General features: G+C 42.3%; 1 protein-coding gene across 1 annotated transcript in view; it reads left to right on the forward strand.

Moving 5' to 3' along the window:
* ezrb (ezrin b) overlaps positions 1-17,446 on the forward strand; it is a 168,276-nt gene that overhangs the window by 122,045 nt on the left and 28,785 nt on the right. The window contains exons 7-8 of the mRNA XM_061986985.2: positions 597-693; positions 9,577-9,740. Of these exons, the coding sequence (XP_061842969.2) occupies positions 597-693; positions 9,577-9,740 (261 nt within the window). The remainder of the gene's footprint in view (positions 1-596; positions 694-9,576; positions 9,741-17,446) is intronic.

A 17,446-nucleotide genomic window follows, 5' to 3' on the forward strand; every position in this document is an offset into this window, starting at 1 on the left:
GGACAGGGGGTCAGAAAAGAAAAGAAACGGCAGATCAACTGGTCTAAAAGGAGGGTCTATTTAAAGGCTAGAGTATACAAATGAGTTTTAAGATGGGACTTAAATGCTGAGATAACTTCCGTTGTGAACTGGCGCTATATAATTAAAATTGCTACTATACTAGCAGCATTTTAACCGGATCCGCCCGAGGAGATGAATATCACGTCAGTGAACAAAAATGGATTTTGACTTTTAAAGACAGTTTCAGTTTAGTGACTTCCCGGCTGTGTGGGCGCACAACCTTTGCAAACGTTATGATAGTTGGAAAGCAAAGATCACATCCACATTGTTGTCTCGATTCCACAAGCATGTGTCAGCGACAGTAATTGAGTGAAATTCCAGTTCAGGCGGTGCAGTGCGAGTTCTGAACGCCAAATTCACCAGAAAGCGCATGGCAGTCCTATTACAACACACGTCTGCCCCCTTTTTTTGTTTTGTTTATTTTTTTCCCCCCCCTCTCAGTTTGGTCTGGCCCAGAATCATGCCTCACACTTGTGGATTCAGTCGGACGGTTTTGCTGTCAGGGATTGATTGTGTTCATGTGTTTGCTCCATCAGGTTGACCCCAAAGATCGGCTTTCCCTGGAGTGAAATCAAAAACATCTCTTTCAATGACAAAAAGTTCACCATCAAGCCCATCGACAAAAGATCACCAGTGAGTAATTCCCGTGGACTGTTACACTTTATGTATGGCCTTCATTCTATTTTTAGAGTGAAGACAGACTTGTATTTGTGCTGGGTAATAGCTCACGTCCAATTAGTAAATCATCAAAATATGTGGCGTCATTCCGTCCTTTAATCTTACTCTTGGAACCGGTGTTACTTTTGACAGCAGTCACATTTTGGTTATAGTTTATTGATGAAAATGTCATGACTTGGTCTTGGGTGTTTGCTTTTCCGGGATGCAACGGAAAGTTGGCTCGGGCGAGACGGGAATGAAGGTACGTGATTTATTTATATTATCAAAAAAAAGGAATAAATGAAAGCGCGCACAGTGGCGGAGAACAAACTATGAAACCAAAAGACTATAAACATGGAACAAAAACTTACTTGGCTTGGACAAAAATAGTTGCATGAAGAATGGACATGGGAAGAAGTGCCAGGCATGGACAGAGCATAAATGTGGTGAGGTCGTCAGAACGACAAACTGAAAAGAATGAACTTAAATACTATGGACATGATTAGTGAAAGCAGGTGTGTGACTCAAAACGTGAAACAGGTGCGTGGACGTGACAGGTGAAAACTAATGGTTGCTATGGTGACAAAACAAAAGTGCACAAAAAGTCCAAAGCCCAAAACGAACATGACCAAAACAAAAACATGATCACACAGACATGACAGAAAATGTATTTTAGTTTTAGTCAAATTGTAACCATTTAAATGATGGGTTCTTAACTTTTTGGACTTTTCCACTACAAAGTGGAATTGACAACTACAGTTCAGTTCAATCCAGTACGTTCAATAGGCATGTGTTTAAAGGGGAACATTATCACAATTTCAGAATGGTTAAAACCATTAAAAATCAGTTCCCAGTGGCTTATTTTATTTTTCGAGGTTTTTTTCAAAATTTTACCCATCACGCAATATCCCTAAAAAAAAAAAGCTTCAAAGTGCCTGATTTTAACCATCGTTATATACACCCGTCCATTTTCCTGTGACGTCACATAGTGAAGCCAACACAAACAAACATGGCGGAAAGAACAGCAAGCTATAGCGACATTAGCTCGGATTCAGACTCGGATTTCAGCGGCTTAAGCGATTCAACAGATTACGCATGTATTGAAACGGATGGTTGTAGTGTGGAGGCAGGTAGCGAAAACCAAATTGAAGAAGAAACTGAAGCTATTGAGCCATATCGGTTTGAACCGTATGCAAGCGAAACCGACGAAAACGACACGACGGCCAGCGACACGGGAGAAAGCGAGGACGAATTCGGCGATCGCCTTCTAACCAACGATTGGTATGTGTTTGTTTGGCATTAAAGGAAACTAACAACTATGAACTAGGTTTACAGCATATGAAATACATTTGGCAACAACATCCACTTTGAGAGTGCAGACAGCCCAATTTTCATCAATTAATATATTCTGTAGACATACCCTCATCCGCGCTCTTTTCCTGAAAGCTGATCTGTCCAGTTTTGGAGTTGATGTCAGCAGGGCCAGGGAAGCTAGGGTCGATATTCTTCTCTTGATCATCTTCGGTGGCATAAGGGACGGTGTGAGCCATTGCTTGCCGTGCTACCGAGGTCCTTTGTCCCTGAATTGCTCACACACTCCGGCAGATTCAATGGGGGTCTGCCGGCAGATTTCTTTGACTTTATGGTTGGAAATGCATCTGCTTTGAGTGTCGCAGGATATCCACACATTCTTGCCATCTCTGTCGTAGCATAGCTTTCGTCGGTAAAGTGTGCGGAACAAACGTCCAATTTCTTGCCACTTTGGCATCTTTGGGCCACTGGTGCAACTTGAATCCGTCCCTGTTCGTGTTGTTACACCCTCCGACAACACACCGACGAGGCATGATGTCTCCAAGTTACGGAAAACAGTGGGAAAAAACGGAAAATAACAGAGCTGATTTGACTCGGTGTTTGAGAAAATGGCGAATTGCTTCCCGATGTGACGCCACGTTGTGACGTCATCGCTCCGAGAGCGAATATTAGAAAGGCGTTTAATTCGCCAAAATTCACCCATTTAAAAAACGGCACAGATCCATCGTATTGACTGTCTGCTTATTAATAAGGTGTGCCAATACTTGATTAGCACTTTTATATGCAAAATGCAATATTTTTTGATTTATTTGGACTATACGGAGCCAGTCCATATATTGGCGAATTGCAACTAAATAAATGCAAGTAATTAACGGTCATAAAAATATCTACTTAGGACACCAATAAGAATGACCAATACACAACAATAATGGTGATGTGTTCTCTGGGGAATAAAACATAAATCAATTAGAAATATATCTTTTTTTTAAATGTACCCAAAATTCTGTGCTTTTGCGAGGTCACAAATTCTGAAATTGCGAATATACCGAGATCCACTATAATTCTATTGGAAAGTTGGATGTTTTGGAGAATTGCCTGCTAGTTGTTTGTGTTTTATTAGGATTCATCCATCCATCTTCTTCCGCTTATCCGAGGTCGGGTCGCGGGGGCAGCAGCCTAAGCAGCGAAGCCCAGACTTCCCTCTCCCCAGCCACTTCGTCCAGCTCTTCCTGTGGGACCCCGAGGCGTTCCCAGGCCAGCCGGGAGACATAGTCTTCCCAACGTGTCCTGGGTCTTCCCGCGGCCTCCTACCGGTCGGACGTGCCCTAAACACCTCCCTAGGGAGGCGTTCGGGTGGCATCCTGACCAGATGCCCGAACCACCTCATCTGGCTCCTCTCCATGTGGAGGAGCAGCGGCTTTACTTTGAGCTCCCCCCGGATGACAGAGCTTCTCACCCTATCTCTAAGGGAGAGCCCCGCCACCCGGCGGAGGAAACTCATTTCGGCCGCTTGTACCCGTGATCTTGTCCTTTCGGTCATAACCCAAAGCTCATGACCATAGGTGAGGATGGGAATTGTTGCGTTTTGGACCAGTTGTTCCTCCCAGGGAATTCAAGTCACAAGTCGCTCCCGAGCTCTTTACGACACTTAAAGCTTGAGTTGAAAAACCACCAGAGACAGAATAGGTATTTTGTAAAATATTTGCAAAGCTTTGCATATACATTCAGACCAGTCCAGCATAGAACATTCAATTGCGTCGCCAAGATGGTCTGCTCCCCCCGACCAAACCCTCTCCCCTCTTAAGTCGCAGGCAGTCATGTCTCTCTAGCCAAAACAAATGCCCATTATCGCTCTTTCTAACATTCCAAAGCTTCAAGGTTAACACACACAGTTTACTTGCAGACAAACAGAAAGAGAACAAATGGAAAAACACGAGCTGTTTTCAAATATGACTATGAAATAAAAGAAGTAACACTTAAATTCGGATATATGTAAATATCTGCCTCCGACAGAACGTAGATCGACCGGTAAATTGAGAGCTTTGCCTTCCGGCTCAGCTCCTTCTTCACCACAACGGATCGATACAGCGTCCGCATTACTGAAGACGCCGCACCGATCCGCCTGTCGATCTCACGATCCACTCTTCCCTCACTCGTGAACAAGACTCCGAGGTACTTGAACTCCTCCACTTGGGGCAAGATCTCTTCCCCAACCCGGAGATGGCACTCCACCCTTTTCCGGGCGAGAACCATGGACTCGGACTTGGAGGTGCTGATTCTCATCCCAGTCGCTTCACACTCGGCTGCGGACCGATCCAGTGAGAGCTGAAGATCCTGGCCAGATGAAGCCATCAGGACCACATCATCTGCAAAAAGCAGAGACCTAATCCTGCAGCCACCAAACCAGATCCCCTCAACGCCTTGACTCCGCCTAGAAATTCTGTCCATAAAAGTTATGAACAGAATGGGTGACAAAGGGCAGCCTTGGCGGAGTCCAACCCTCACTGGAAACGTGTCCGACTTACTACCGGCAATGCGGACCAAGCTCTGGCACTGATCATACAGGGAGCGGACTGCCACAATCAGACAGTCCGATACCCCATACTCTCTGAGCACTCCCCACAGGACTTCCCGAGGGACACGGTCGAATGCCTTCTCCAAGTCCACAAAGCACATGTAGACTGGTTGGGCAAACTCCCATGCACCCTCAAGGACCCTGCCGAGAGTATAGAGCTGGTCCACAGTTCCACGACCAGGACGAAAACCACACTGTTCCTCCTGAATCCGAGGTTCGACTATCCGGCGTAGCCTCCTCTCCAGTACACCTGAATAGACCTTACCGGGAAGGCTGAGGAGTGTGATCCCACGATAGTTAGAACACACCCTCCGGTTCCCCTTCTTAAAGAGAGGAAATCCTATTAGGATTTATTTGAAAAATAATGAAATGTGTTTACACAAAACCTAAACCGAGGTACAGTACATGCCAAAAGTTTGGACACACCTTCTCATTCAATGCGTATTCTTTCTAGTCATGACTATTTACATTGTAGATTGTCACATCAAGACTATGAATGAACACATGTGGAGTTATGTACTTAACAAAAAAAGGTGAAATAACTTTCTCGATTCTGGATTCTCTCGATGGTGGCTACCTCTTGAAGCTCATCGAGAGAATGCCAAGAGTGTGCAAAGCAGTAATCAGAGCAAAGGGTGGCTATTTTTGAAGAAACTAGAATATACAAAATGTTTTCAGTTATTTCCCCTTTTTTTTGTTAAGTACATAACTCCACATGTGTTCATTCATAGTTTTGATGTGACAATCTACAATGTAAATAGTCATGAAAATAAAGAAAACCCATTGAATGTGTCCAAATTTTTGGCCCGTACTGTACGTACTGAACTCTTATGGCATCCCATAACTTTCTTAATCTATATTTATTTGAACATGACGTACACAAGAAGTTGTAGAAAGGGCAAACATTTTCCAGCAACTTGCACATGTGCGACTAGGGGTGGAAATTTACCACGGGAAGTTAAGCTCGGGAAGTTTGGAAATATTGACCATTTTTTGATTATTCAAAGTTGGACACCGTATATGGGAATGAATGGGGAATTACAATAATGATATATTATTGGGCACTTGTCTATATGCTGCTGCATCTTGTGGCATTTTTGACGTAGCTCTATGCACAGTATTTGCAAATGTACACCGCCTTTCCGCCTACATTGGTTGGGGTGAAAAGTCTCCACACATCAGATGGTGTACGTGGCATTATTCTGTTTGTATTTATTTATTCTTGTAAAACACTAATGCAATGCCACACACAGATATAAATAGTCAGCTAAACAATTGGAGTAGTCTTTAAAAATATTTTACGAATGCACAAATGAATAGAAATAGGCTAGATGAATAAATGAACACACAATCAGCATGCTAAATCAAACTATAACCTACATTCTTGTATGACAACATAATGGGTAGCAGAACAGAAGGCAGAGAAAACTACACCTTTTGATTTAGTATTTGCTAGTTGAACTTTACACATCACAAAAAAGGTCAATTCGGATCGCTAACGTTGTTAGCATAAATGAGTTAGATTTAACATAGAGAAAATTAGCATCACGGCTAACGGTGAAATATTTTCGGTTCATTATGAGACCGTGGTGGTACATAAACCTAGCTAGCTACTAGAGATGCGCGGATAGGCAATTATTTCATCCGCAACCGCATCACAAAAGTCGTCAACCATCCGCCATCCACCCGAACTAACATTTAATCAAAACCGCACCCGCCCGCCATCCGCCACCCGCCCGTTGTTATATATCTAATATAGACGATGCAAGGCATTAGTGAGGTTATAAAGCTTTTGCCTGTTAAAGAAAGGAGACTGATCCAATGCAGCAGAGACATTCAATGCGTGCCACGCTGTCACGGCCCAGACGCACACCAGTGCGCAATCATCTGGGAGCCGCGCTGAGCGCACCTCCAAGCGCGCTCGCGCCACTCAAACTGCTGCAGTCAGCTGCGTTCTATCTTGTTTTAACATCCTGTGGCACTCTTCTGGGATCACGGCGGACGAAACTGCTCATGCTCAGGGTGTTTGTGGAGGTTCGGGGTTTTGCACAAATGTGATGCACCATGTTAGATGTCCCGGTTTTGTGACTGTCGTAGACATAAACAGCGTCGCAGCTCTTGCAAATCACGTAGCCAGCATTACTATCATCCTGATTTACAACCTCATAAAAACGAGTCCACGCTGAACTTTTCTGGCCTTTTTTCCCCCTGGTCTTTAGTATTCCCTTTTTTAGTTTGTCGCGTACCACGTTTGCTGCCGGCGTTGCCATCTCTTTTTTTTTTCTTGTTCTGTTGTGGCATATGCTGCAGGTGCCTGCTCGTTTTTCGTATGTGGGTAACAACATTTAACTATGTATATATATTTCCGAATTGGTTTAACTGCCACCCGCCTGAATCTATTTAAAATCTAATTTTTTTTTATTTCAACCGCCCGACCCGACCCGCGGATAAAATCAAATTTTTTTTTATTTCAACCGCCCGACCCGCGGATAATCCGCGGACTCCGCGGTTGTGTCCGCCAACCGCATATCTCTACTAGCTAGAGATATTGGCCCCAAAAGATTCAAGATTCAAGATGATTTATTGTCAATTCTTAACATGCACAAGACACATGAGAACTGAAAAGTACATTTTCGGCACAGTCCCACTAAGAGCAGACATACGTTACAGGGAGACAAGACGCGACCGCCGACGGAGCAGCCATTTTTACGGCGCTCCTTAAAAAAAAAGGTGGGAAAAAGATGATATTGGGAAAGGGGGGGAAGAGTAAAAAAATATCAGTCAAAGGCCGGACCCACGTGAGGGGGTCCAGACTGAGTCCAAGGGAAAAAAACCTCATTTGCAATTCACACATAAACACGTTACATTTAATCACCACAAACTCGCAACAGAGGGAGGGGGAGTTGGAACCGCCCTCACCAGAGGCAAGAAAGAAAAGCCAATTACACCTCTATTAAACTTAAATACCATAGATCAGGGGTGCTCATTACGTCGATCGCGAGCTACCGGTCGATCTCGGAGGGTGTGTCAGTCGATCACCAGCCAGGCATTAAAAAAATAGTCCTAAAAATGAGCGATCATAAATCTTCACTATGACGTCACTTTCGTCACTTGATTGACATTCACGGCACCCGAGGGTCTTCTGAGATGACGCTGGCTGCTGCCAGCTCATTAAAATGACCGACTGGAAGGCGAGAAACACTTTATTTCAACAGGACTCTGGCGCCGTACCTGTCGTCAAAACTCCAAAGACCGACTGCACAGTTGCACAGTTGCGCTAACAAAACGAGTCTCAGAAAGCTGGCGTGCACAAGCTAGCAAGCTACGGAGTTTGCCGACAATGTATTTCTTGTAAAGTGCATACAAAGGAGTACGGAAGCTGGACAAATAAGATGCCAAAAACCAACCACTTTCATGTGGTATTGGACAGAAAGGAGGACTTTTTTTCTCCTCCATTCGAAAATGCGGACGTTTTTAGCACCACTGTCTGATTCCAATCAATGCAAGTCATCAGAATCAGGTAATACACCAACTTATATTCTTGTCTTCATGAAAGAAAGGAATCTATATGTGTTAAACATGCTTGTATTATCTTTAAACACCTTTAACTTGTCAACAATATTAACTATATGTGTTAAACATGCTTGTATTATCTTTAAACACCTTTAACTTATTAATAATATTAACTATGTGTTAAACATGCTTGTATTATCTTTAAACACCTTTAACTTATTAATAATATTAACTATATGTATTAAACATGCTTGCATTATCTTTAAACACCTTTAACTTGTTAACAATATTAACTATATGTATTAAACATGCTTGCATTATCTTTAAACACCTTTAATTTATTAACAATATTAACTATATGTGTTAAACATGCTTGTATTATCTTTAAACACCTTTAACTTATTAATAATATTAACTATATGTATTAAACATGCTTGTATTATCATTAAACACCTTTAACTTGTTAACAATATTAACTATATGTATTAAACATACTTGTATTATCATTAAACACCTTTAATTTATTAACAATATTAACTATATGTATTAAACATTCTTGTATTATCATTAAACACCTTTAATTTATTAACAATATTAACTATATGTATTAAACATTCTTGTATTATCATTAAACACCTTTAATTTATCAACAATATTAACTATGTGTTAAACATGATTGCATTATCATTAAACACCTTTAATTTATTAACAATATTAACTATATGTGTTAAACATGCTTGCATTATCTTTAAACACCTTTAACTTGTTAACAATATTAACTATATGTATTAAACATGCTTGCATTATCTTTAAACACCTTTAATTTATTAACAATATTAACTATATGTGTTAAACATGCTTGCATTATCATTAAACACCTTTAACTTATTAACAAAAACATATATTTCATAAATAAGTAAATATAAATGATATATATGAATGAGGTAGATCCCCACGACTTGATCAATTGAAAAGTAGCTCGCCTGCAGAAAAAGTGTGAGCACCCCTGCCATAGATCATATATATTTACCCCAGTAATATCAACAAAACTTACCTGACTGGATGAAGTCCTTGGGCTCAAATACTAGTGTGGCCCCAATAGCCCTGCTGTAGTGTGTAGCATGCTGGGAATGATCTGTGCATGTGATGGAGGAATGCACAGTGCAGGGTTGAAATTCTACCGAATTTCCATTAAATCAGGTTGTTTTAGCTAATAATCATGCTGCAAGGTCCAGCATGTTGCATTCAATGTTTATTCCCATTAATTCCCATGGAAAGTTTCCAACTTTGCAACCCTGTGTGCGACTCCAGCGTCAATACGCATGCTACACTCAAACTGCCATGTCCTGTTATTTGCAGCTGTACCACTTAAAAAAATAACTACATTATTAGTGCAAAATCTTATACTAAGTTCTTGCGAGAACAGGCTCATTTATGTGTTCTCACTCTCAAATTTGCAGGACTTTGTGTTCTATTCGCCGAGACTGCGCATAAACAAACGCATCCTGCAGCTGTGCATAGGCAACCACGATCACTACATAGGCCGACGTAGGCCCGACTCCATCGAGGTGCAGCAGATGAAGAATCAGGCCAGAGAGGACAAGCTACAGAAACATAAGGAAAGGTAAAACGTTGTTTTATTGTCTAATAGTAGCCATAACTATTGACATATAGAAGCAGGTGTTCTATACAGTGTTCCCTTGCCACTTTGCAGTTCACTTACTGCATCAACTGAATTACCTTTTTGGGGTATTGGAAGTGTTTTTATGTGTGTGTGAAAGCTGTGAGGAGTGTGTGGAGGGATTGTAAAGACGTTGAAAGCATATAACATTCATATAAATCATTTATTTACAAACCCCGTTTCCATGAGTTGGGAAATTGTGTTAGATGTAAATATAAACGGAATACAATGATTTGCAAATCATTTTCAACCCATATTCAGTTGAATATGCTACAAAGACAACATATTTGATGGTTTTTTTTTGCAAATAATCATTAACTTTAGAATTTGATGCCAGCAACACGTGACAAAGAAGTTGGGAAAGGTGGCAATAAATACTGATAAAGTTGAGGAATGCTCATCAAACACTTATTTGGAACATCCCACAGGTGAACAGGCAAATTGGGAACAGGTGGGTGCCATGATTGGGTATAAAAGTAGATCCCATGAAATGCTCAGTCATTCACAAACAAGGATGGGGGCGAGGGTCACCACTTTGTCAACAAATGCGTGAGCAAATTGTTGAACAGTTTAAGAACAACCTTTCTCAACCAGCTATTGCAAGGAATTTAGGGATTTCACCATCTACGGTCCGTAATATCATCAAAGGGTTCAGAGAATCTGGAGAAATCACTGCACGTAAGCAGCTAAGCCCGTGACCTTCCATCCCTTAGGCCAGGGGTCTGCAACCTGCGGCTCTTTAGTGCCGCCCTAGTGGCTCCCTGGAACTTTTTCAAAAATGTATGAAAAAAGAAAAAGATGGGGGTAGGGGGGAAATATATTTTTGTTTTAATAGGGTTTCTATAGGAGGACAAACATGACACAAACCTCCCTAATTGTTACAAATCCCATTGTTTTTATTAAACATGCTTCTCTGATGAGAGTATTTGGCGAGCTCCGTTTTGTCCTACTAATTTTTGGTGATCCTTGAACTCACCGTAGTTTGTTTACATGTATAACTTTCTTCAACGATGCCAGAGAAAGACGTGTTTCATGCCACCCATTCTTTGTCTTTTTTTTGTCCACCAAATGTTTTATGCTGTGCGTGAATGCACAAAGGTGAACTTCGTTGATGTTATTGACTCGCGTGGAGCGCTTATCACGCATATTCGGTCATGACTGCGAGCTAATCGATGCTAACATGCTATTTTAGGCTAGCTTTATGTACGTATTGCATCATTATGCCTCACTTGTAGGTATATTTGAGCTCCTTTAATTTCCTATGTCCTCTGTGTATTTAATTTATATCTACATTTCTCATGACACATTATCTTTATGTAATATTGGCTGCATTTCTGATAGTTGTTTGTGTGCCATGTTGTTCCAGACCACAGCAAACGTAACTCAGCTTGCATAGATTGTTATAAATCCATTAGAAGAAGACAGCCCGCCATTTAGGGTGGCATGGCGTAGTGGGTAGAGCAACCGTGCCAGAAACCTGAGGGTTGCAGGTTCGCTCCCCGCCTCTTACCATCCAAAATCGCTGCCGTTGTGTCCTTGGGCCGGACACTTCACCCTTTGCCCCCGGTGCCACTCACACCGGTGAACTGAATGATGAATGATAGGTGGTGGTCGGAGGGGCCGTTGGCGCAAATTGCAGCCACGCTTCCGTCAGTCTACCCCAGGGCAGCTGTGGCTATGAAAGTAGCTTACCACCACCAGGTGTGAATGAATGATGGGTTCTACATGTAAAGCGACTTTGGGTACTTAGAAAAGCGCTATATAAATCCCAGTTATTATTATTATTATTATGATGTGGGTCCACCTTTTGCAGCTATTACAGCTTCAACTCTTCTGGGAAGGCTGTCCACAAGGTTGCGGAGTGTGTTTATAGGAATTTTCCACCATTCTTCCAAAAGCGCATTGGTGAGGTCACACACTAAAAAGGCCTGGCTCTCAGTCTCCGTTCTAATTCATCCCAAAGGTGTTCTATCGGGTTCAGGTCAGGACTCTGTGCGGGCCAGTCAAGTTCATCCACACCAGACTCTGTCATCCATGTCTTTATAGACCTTGCTCTGTGCACTGGTGCACAGTCATGTTGGAAGAGGAAGGGGCCCCGCTCCAAACTGTTCCCACAAGGTTGGGAGCATGGAATTGTCCAAAAATGTTTTGGTATCCTGGAGCATTCAAAGTTCCTTTCACTGGAACTAAGGGGCCAAGCCCAACTCCTGAAAAACAACCCCACACCATAAACCCTCTTCCACCAAATTTCACACTCGGCACAATGCAGTTCGAAATGTAGCGTTCTCCTGGCAACCTCCAAACCCAGACTCGTTATTTAGATTGCCAGATGGAAAAGCGTGATCCATCAGTCCAGAGAAGGCGTCTCCACCGCTCTAGAGTCCAGTGGTGACGTGCTTTACACCACTGCATCCCACGCTTTGCATTGGACTTGCTGATGTATGGCTTAGATTCAGCTGCTCGGCCATGGAAACCCATTCCACGAAGCTCTCTGCGTACTGTACGTGGGCTAATTGGAAGGTGACACGAAGTTTGGAGCTCTGTCGCAACTGACCGTGCAGAAAGTCTTTGCACTATGCGCTTCAGTATCCACTGACCCCTCTCTGTCAGTTTACGTGGCCTACCACTTGGTGGCTGAGTTGCTGTTGTTCCCAAACTCTTCCATTTTCTTATAATAAAGCCGACAGTTGACTTTGGAATGTTTAGGAGCGAGGACATTTCAAGACTGGATTTGTTGCACAGGTGGCATCCTATGACCGTTCCACGCTGGAAATCACTGAGAGCGGCCCGTTCTTTCACAAATGTTTGTAGAAACAGTCTCCATGCCTAAGTGCTTGATTTGATACACCTGTGGCCGGGCCAAGTGATTAGAACACCTGATTCTCATCATTTGGATGGGTGGCCAAATACTTGTGGCAATATAGTGTACAGGTAAAAGCCAGTAAATTAGAATATTTTGAAAAACTTGATTTATTTCAGTAATTGCATTCAAAAGGTGTAACTTGTACATTATATTTATTCATTGCACACAGACTGATGCATTCAAATGTTTATTTCATTTAATTTTGATGATTTGAAGTGGCAACAAATGAAAATCCAAAATTCCGTGTGTCACAAAATTAGAATATTACTTAAGGCTAATACAAAAAAGGGATTTTTAGAAATGTTGGCCAACTGAAAAGTATGAAAATGAAAAATATGAGCATGTACAATACTCAATACTTGGTTGGAGCTCCTTTTGCCTCAATTACTGCGTTAATGCGGCGTGGCATGGAGTCGATGAGTTTCTGGCACTGCTCAGGTGTTATGAGAGCCCAGGTTGCTCTGATAGTGGCCTTCAACTCTTCTGCGTTTTTGGGTCTGGCATTCTGCATCTTCCTTTTCACAATACCCCACAGATTTTCTATGGGGCTAAGGTCAGGGGAGTTGGCGGGCCAATTTAGAACAGAAATACCATGGTCCGTAAACCAGGCACGGGTAGATTTTGCGCTGTGTGCAGGCGCCAAGTCCTGTTGGAACTTGAAATCTCCATCTCCATAGAGCAGGTCAGCAGCAGGAAGCATGAAGTGCTCTAAAACTTGCTGGTAGACGGCTGCGTTGACCCTGGATCTCAGGAAACACAGTGGACCGACACCAGCAGATGACATGGCACCCCAAACCATCACTGATGGTGGAAACTTTACACTAGACTTCAGGCAACGTGGATCCTGTGCCTCTCCTGTCTTCCTCCAGACTCTGGGACCTCGATTTCCAAAGGAAATGCAAAATTTGCATGGTTGGGTGATGGTTTGGGGTGCCATGTCATCTGCTGGTGTCGGTCCACTCTGTTTCCTGAGATCCAGGGTCAACGCAGCCGTCTACCAGCAAGTTTTAGAGCACTTCATGCTTCCTGCTGCTGACCTGCTCTATGGAGATGGAGATTTCAAGTTCCAACAGGACTTGGCGCCTGCACACAGCGCAAAATCTACCCGTGCCTGGTTTACGGACCATGGTATTTCTGTTCTAAATTGGCCCGCCAACTCCCCTGACCTTAGCCCCATAGAAAATCTGTGGGGTATTGTGAAAAGGAAGATGCAGAATGCCAGACCCAAAAACGCAGAAGAGTTGAAGGCCACTATCAGAGCAACCTGGGCTCTCATAACACCTGAGCAGTGCCAGAAACTCATCGACTCCATGCCACGCCGCATTAACGCAGTAATTGAGGCAAAAGGAGCTCCAACCAAGTATTGAGTATTGTACATGCTCATATTTTTCATTTTCATACTTTTCAGTTGGCCAACATTTCTAAAAATCCCTTTTTTGTATTAGCCTTAAGTAATATTCTAATTTTGTGACACACGGAATTTTGGATTTTCATTTGTTGCCACTTCAAATCATCAAAATTAAATGAAATAAACATTTGAATGCATCAGTCTGTGTGCAATGAATAAATATAATGTACAAGTTACACCTTTTGAATGCAATTACTGAAATAAATCAAGTTTTTCAAAATATTCTAATTTACTGGCTTTTACCTGTATGTATCACTCAGTGGCAGCTGCACCCTTTGTACCACTCATTGGTCAAGTAATGTTGCATCTTTGTAACAATTGAGGATACAACGCCAAAAATGGCCAAAACAAACGTGCTCTAACGTTAGCTACGTTCAGTTAAGCTAAGTTTGCTGCCTTTGTCTCCTGTTGGCTGAAATGTGTTTTCGTCACTGCGGCGGAGCTTTTTGTACGTAGTATTACAAACCCCGTTTCCATATGAGTTGGGAAATTGTGTTAGATGTAAATATAAACGGAATACAATGATTTGCAAATCATTTTCAACCCATATTCAGTTGAATATGCTACAAAGACAACATATTTGATGTTCAAACTAATAAACATTTTTTTTTTTTTTTTACAAATAATCATTAACTTTAGAATTTGATGCCAGCAACACGTGACAGAGAAGTTGGGAAAGGTGGCAATAAATACTGATAAAGTTGAGGAATGCTCATCAAACACTTATTTGGAACATCCCAGGCAAATTGGGAACAGGTGGGTGCCATGATTGGGTATAAAAGTAGATTCCATGAAATGCTCAGTCATTCACAAACAAGGATGGGGGCGAGGGTCACCACTTTGTCAACAAATGCGTGAGCAAATTGTTGAACAGTTTAAGAAAAACCTTTCTCAACCAGCTATTGCAAGGAATTTAGGGATTTCACCATCTACGGTCCGTAATATCATCAAAGGGTTCAGAGAATCTGGAGAAATCACTGCACGTAAGCAGCTAAGCCCGTGACCTTTGATCCCTTAGGCCAGGGGTCTGCAACCTGCGGCTCTTTAGTGCCGCCCTAGTGGCTCCCTGGAACTTTTTCAAAAATGTATGAAAAAAGAAAAAGATGGGGGTAGGGGGGGAATATATTTTTGTTTTAATAGGGTTTCTATAGAAGGACAACATGACACAAACCTCCCTAATTGTTACAAACATGCTTCTCTGATGAGAGTATTTGGCGAGCTCCGTTTCGTCCTACTAATTTTTGGTGATCCTTGAACTCACCGTAGTTTGTTTACATGTATAACTTTCTTCAACGATGCCAGAGAAAGACGTGTTTCATGCCACCCATTCTTTGTCTTTTTTTTTGTCCACCAAATGTTTTATGCTGTGCGCGAATGCACAAAGGTGAACTTCGTTGATGTTATTGACTCGCGTGGAGCGCTTATCAAGCATATTTGGTCATGACTGCGAGCTAATCGATGCTAACATGCTATTTAGGCTAGCTTTATGTACGTATTGCATCATTATGCCTCACTTGTAGGTATATTTGAGCTCCTTTAATTTCCTATGTCCTCTGTGTATTTAATTTATATCTACATTTCTCATGACACATTATCTTTATGTAATATTGGCTGCATTTCTGATAGTTGTTTGTGTGCCATGTTGTTCCAGACCACAGCAAACGTAACTCAGCTTGCATAGATTGTTATAAATCCATTAGAAGAAGACAGCCCGCCATTTCCTTTAACTTGGACACACACATCTACCGTATTTTCCGCACCATAAGGCGCCCTGGGTTATAAGCCGCGCCTTCAATGAACGGCATATTTCAAAACTTTGTCCACCTATAAGCCGCCCCGTGTTATAAGCCGCATCTAACTGCGCTAAAGGGAATGTCAAAAAAACAGTCAGATAGGTCAGTCAAACTTTAATAATATATTAAAAACCAGCGTGATGTGGGCGCGCACGGAGTCGTATATCAACATGGACGGAGCTGCGTGAAAAAAGCCACCCGGCCTCTTCGCGTAAACTTAAACTTACCTTAACCACTCGCTCATCTTTTCTTCATCCATCCCTTCGAGTTAGCTTTTATGATGACGCCGGCTGGAAAGGTCTCTTTTGGCAAGGTCTTCCTTTTGAATATCACCATGGGTGGAAGTTTCTGGCCATTAGCATGGCAAGCTAGAACCACAGTGAAGGATGACTTCTCATTCCCTGTGGTGCGAATATTCACCGTACGTGCTCCCGTTGTATCCACAGTGCGGTTCACAGGAATATCAAAAGTCAGTGGAACCTCGTCCATGTTGATAATGTTCTCTGGCCGGATCTTTTTTTCAGCTATCTTGTTTTTACAATATGCACGGAAAGTAGCCAGCTTTTCTTGAAAGTCTTTAGGCAGTTGCTGTGAAATAGTAATCCGTGTGCGGATGGAGGGATTGCGTCTTTTCAAGAACCGGAAACCTGTCGCTTAGTAGGAGCCATTTTGTGGTCTTTACAGATGTAAACACACAAAGGAAATGAAACGTAATATTCGCGCGCTTTTTCTTCTTCTACGCGGGTGGGTGGTTGCTTACAGTAGAAGAAGAAGCGCTTCCTGTTCTATGGGGGCGGGTGCTTACCTTGGCGGTTGCTTGCGTAGAAGAAGAAGCACTTCCTCTTCTACGGGGAAAAAAGATGGCGGCTGTTTACCGTAGTTGCGAGACCGAAACTTTATGAAAATGAATCTTAATATTAATCCATATATAAAGCGCACCGGGTTATAAGGCGCACTGTCAGCTTTTGAGAAAATTTGTGGTTTTTAGGTGCACCTTATAGTGTGGAAAATACGGTATACATTTGGCCATTCTGAGCCCGTCATTTCCAGGAATTATCTCTCCTTCTAAGAAGCCTGCATTTGATTAATGTTTTCCGATGTCAAAATTTCTGTCAGCGAAGATTTGTGTCAGCCTCCGACACATAGTCATTTTGATAGTAGGCTAATTTAGCTAATATAGACGTACATCATGTGTTGCCTTCATTATATTACTTATAAAAGGCTTTTTATTTTTTGCGGCTCCAGACAGATTTTTATTTTGTATTTTTGGTCCAATGTGGCTCTTTCAACGTTTTTGGGTTGCCGACCCCTGCCTTAGGCTGTACTGCATCAACAAGCGACATCAGTGTGTAAAGGATATCACCACATGGGCTCAGGAACACTTCAGAAACCCACTGTCCGTAACTACAGTTGGTCGCTACATCTGTAAGTGCAAGTTAAAACTCTCCTATGCAAGGCGAAAAACCGTTTATCAACAACACCCAGAAACGCCGTCGGCTTTCGCTGGGCCCGAGCTCATCTAAGATGGACTGATACAAAGTGGAAAAGTGTTCTGTGGTCTGACGGAGTCCACATTTCAAATTGT

Source organism: Nerophis lumbriciformis, linkage group LG26 (assembly GCF_033978685.3).
Source record: "Nerophis lumbriciformis linkage group LG26, RoL_Nlum_v2.1, whole genome shotgun sequence".
In the NCBI taxonomy this organism is placed as follows: Eukaryota; Metazoa; Chordata; class Actinopteri; order Syngnathiformes; family Syngnathidae; genus Nerophis; species Nerophis lumbriciformis.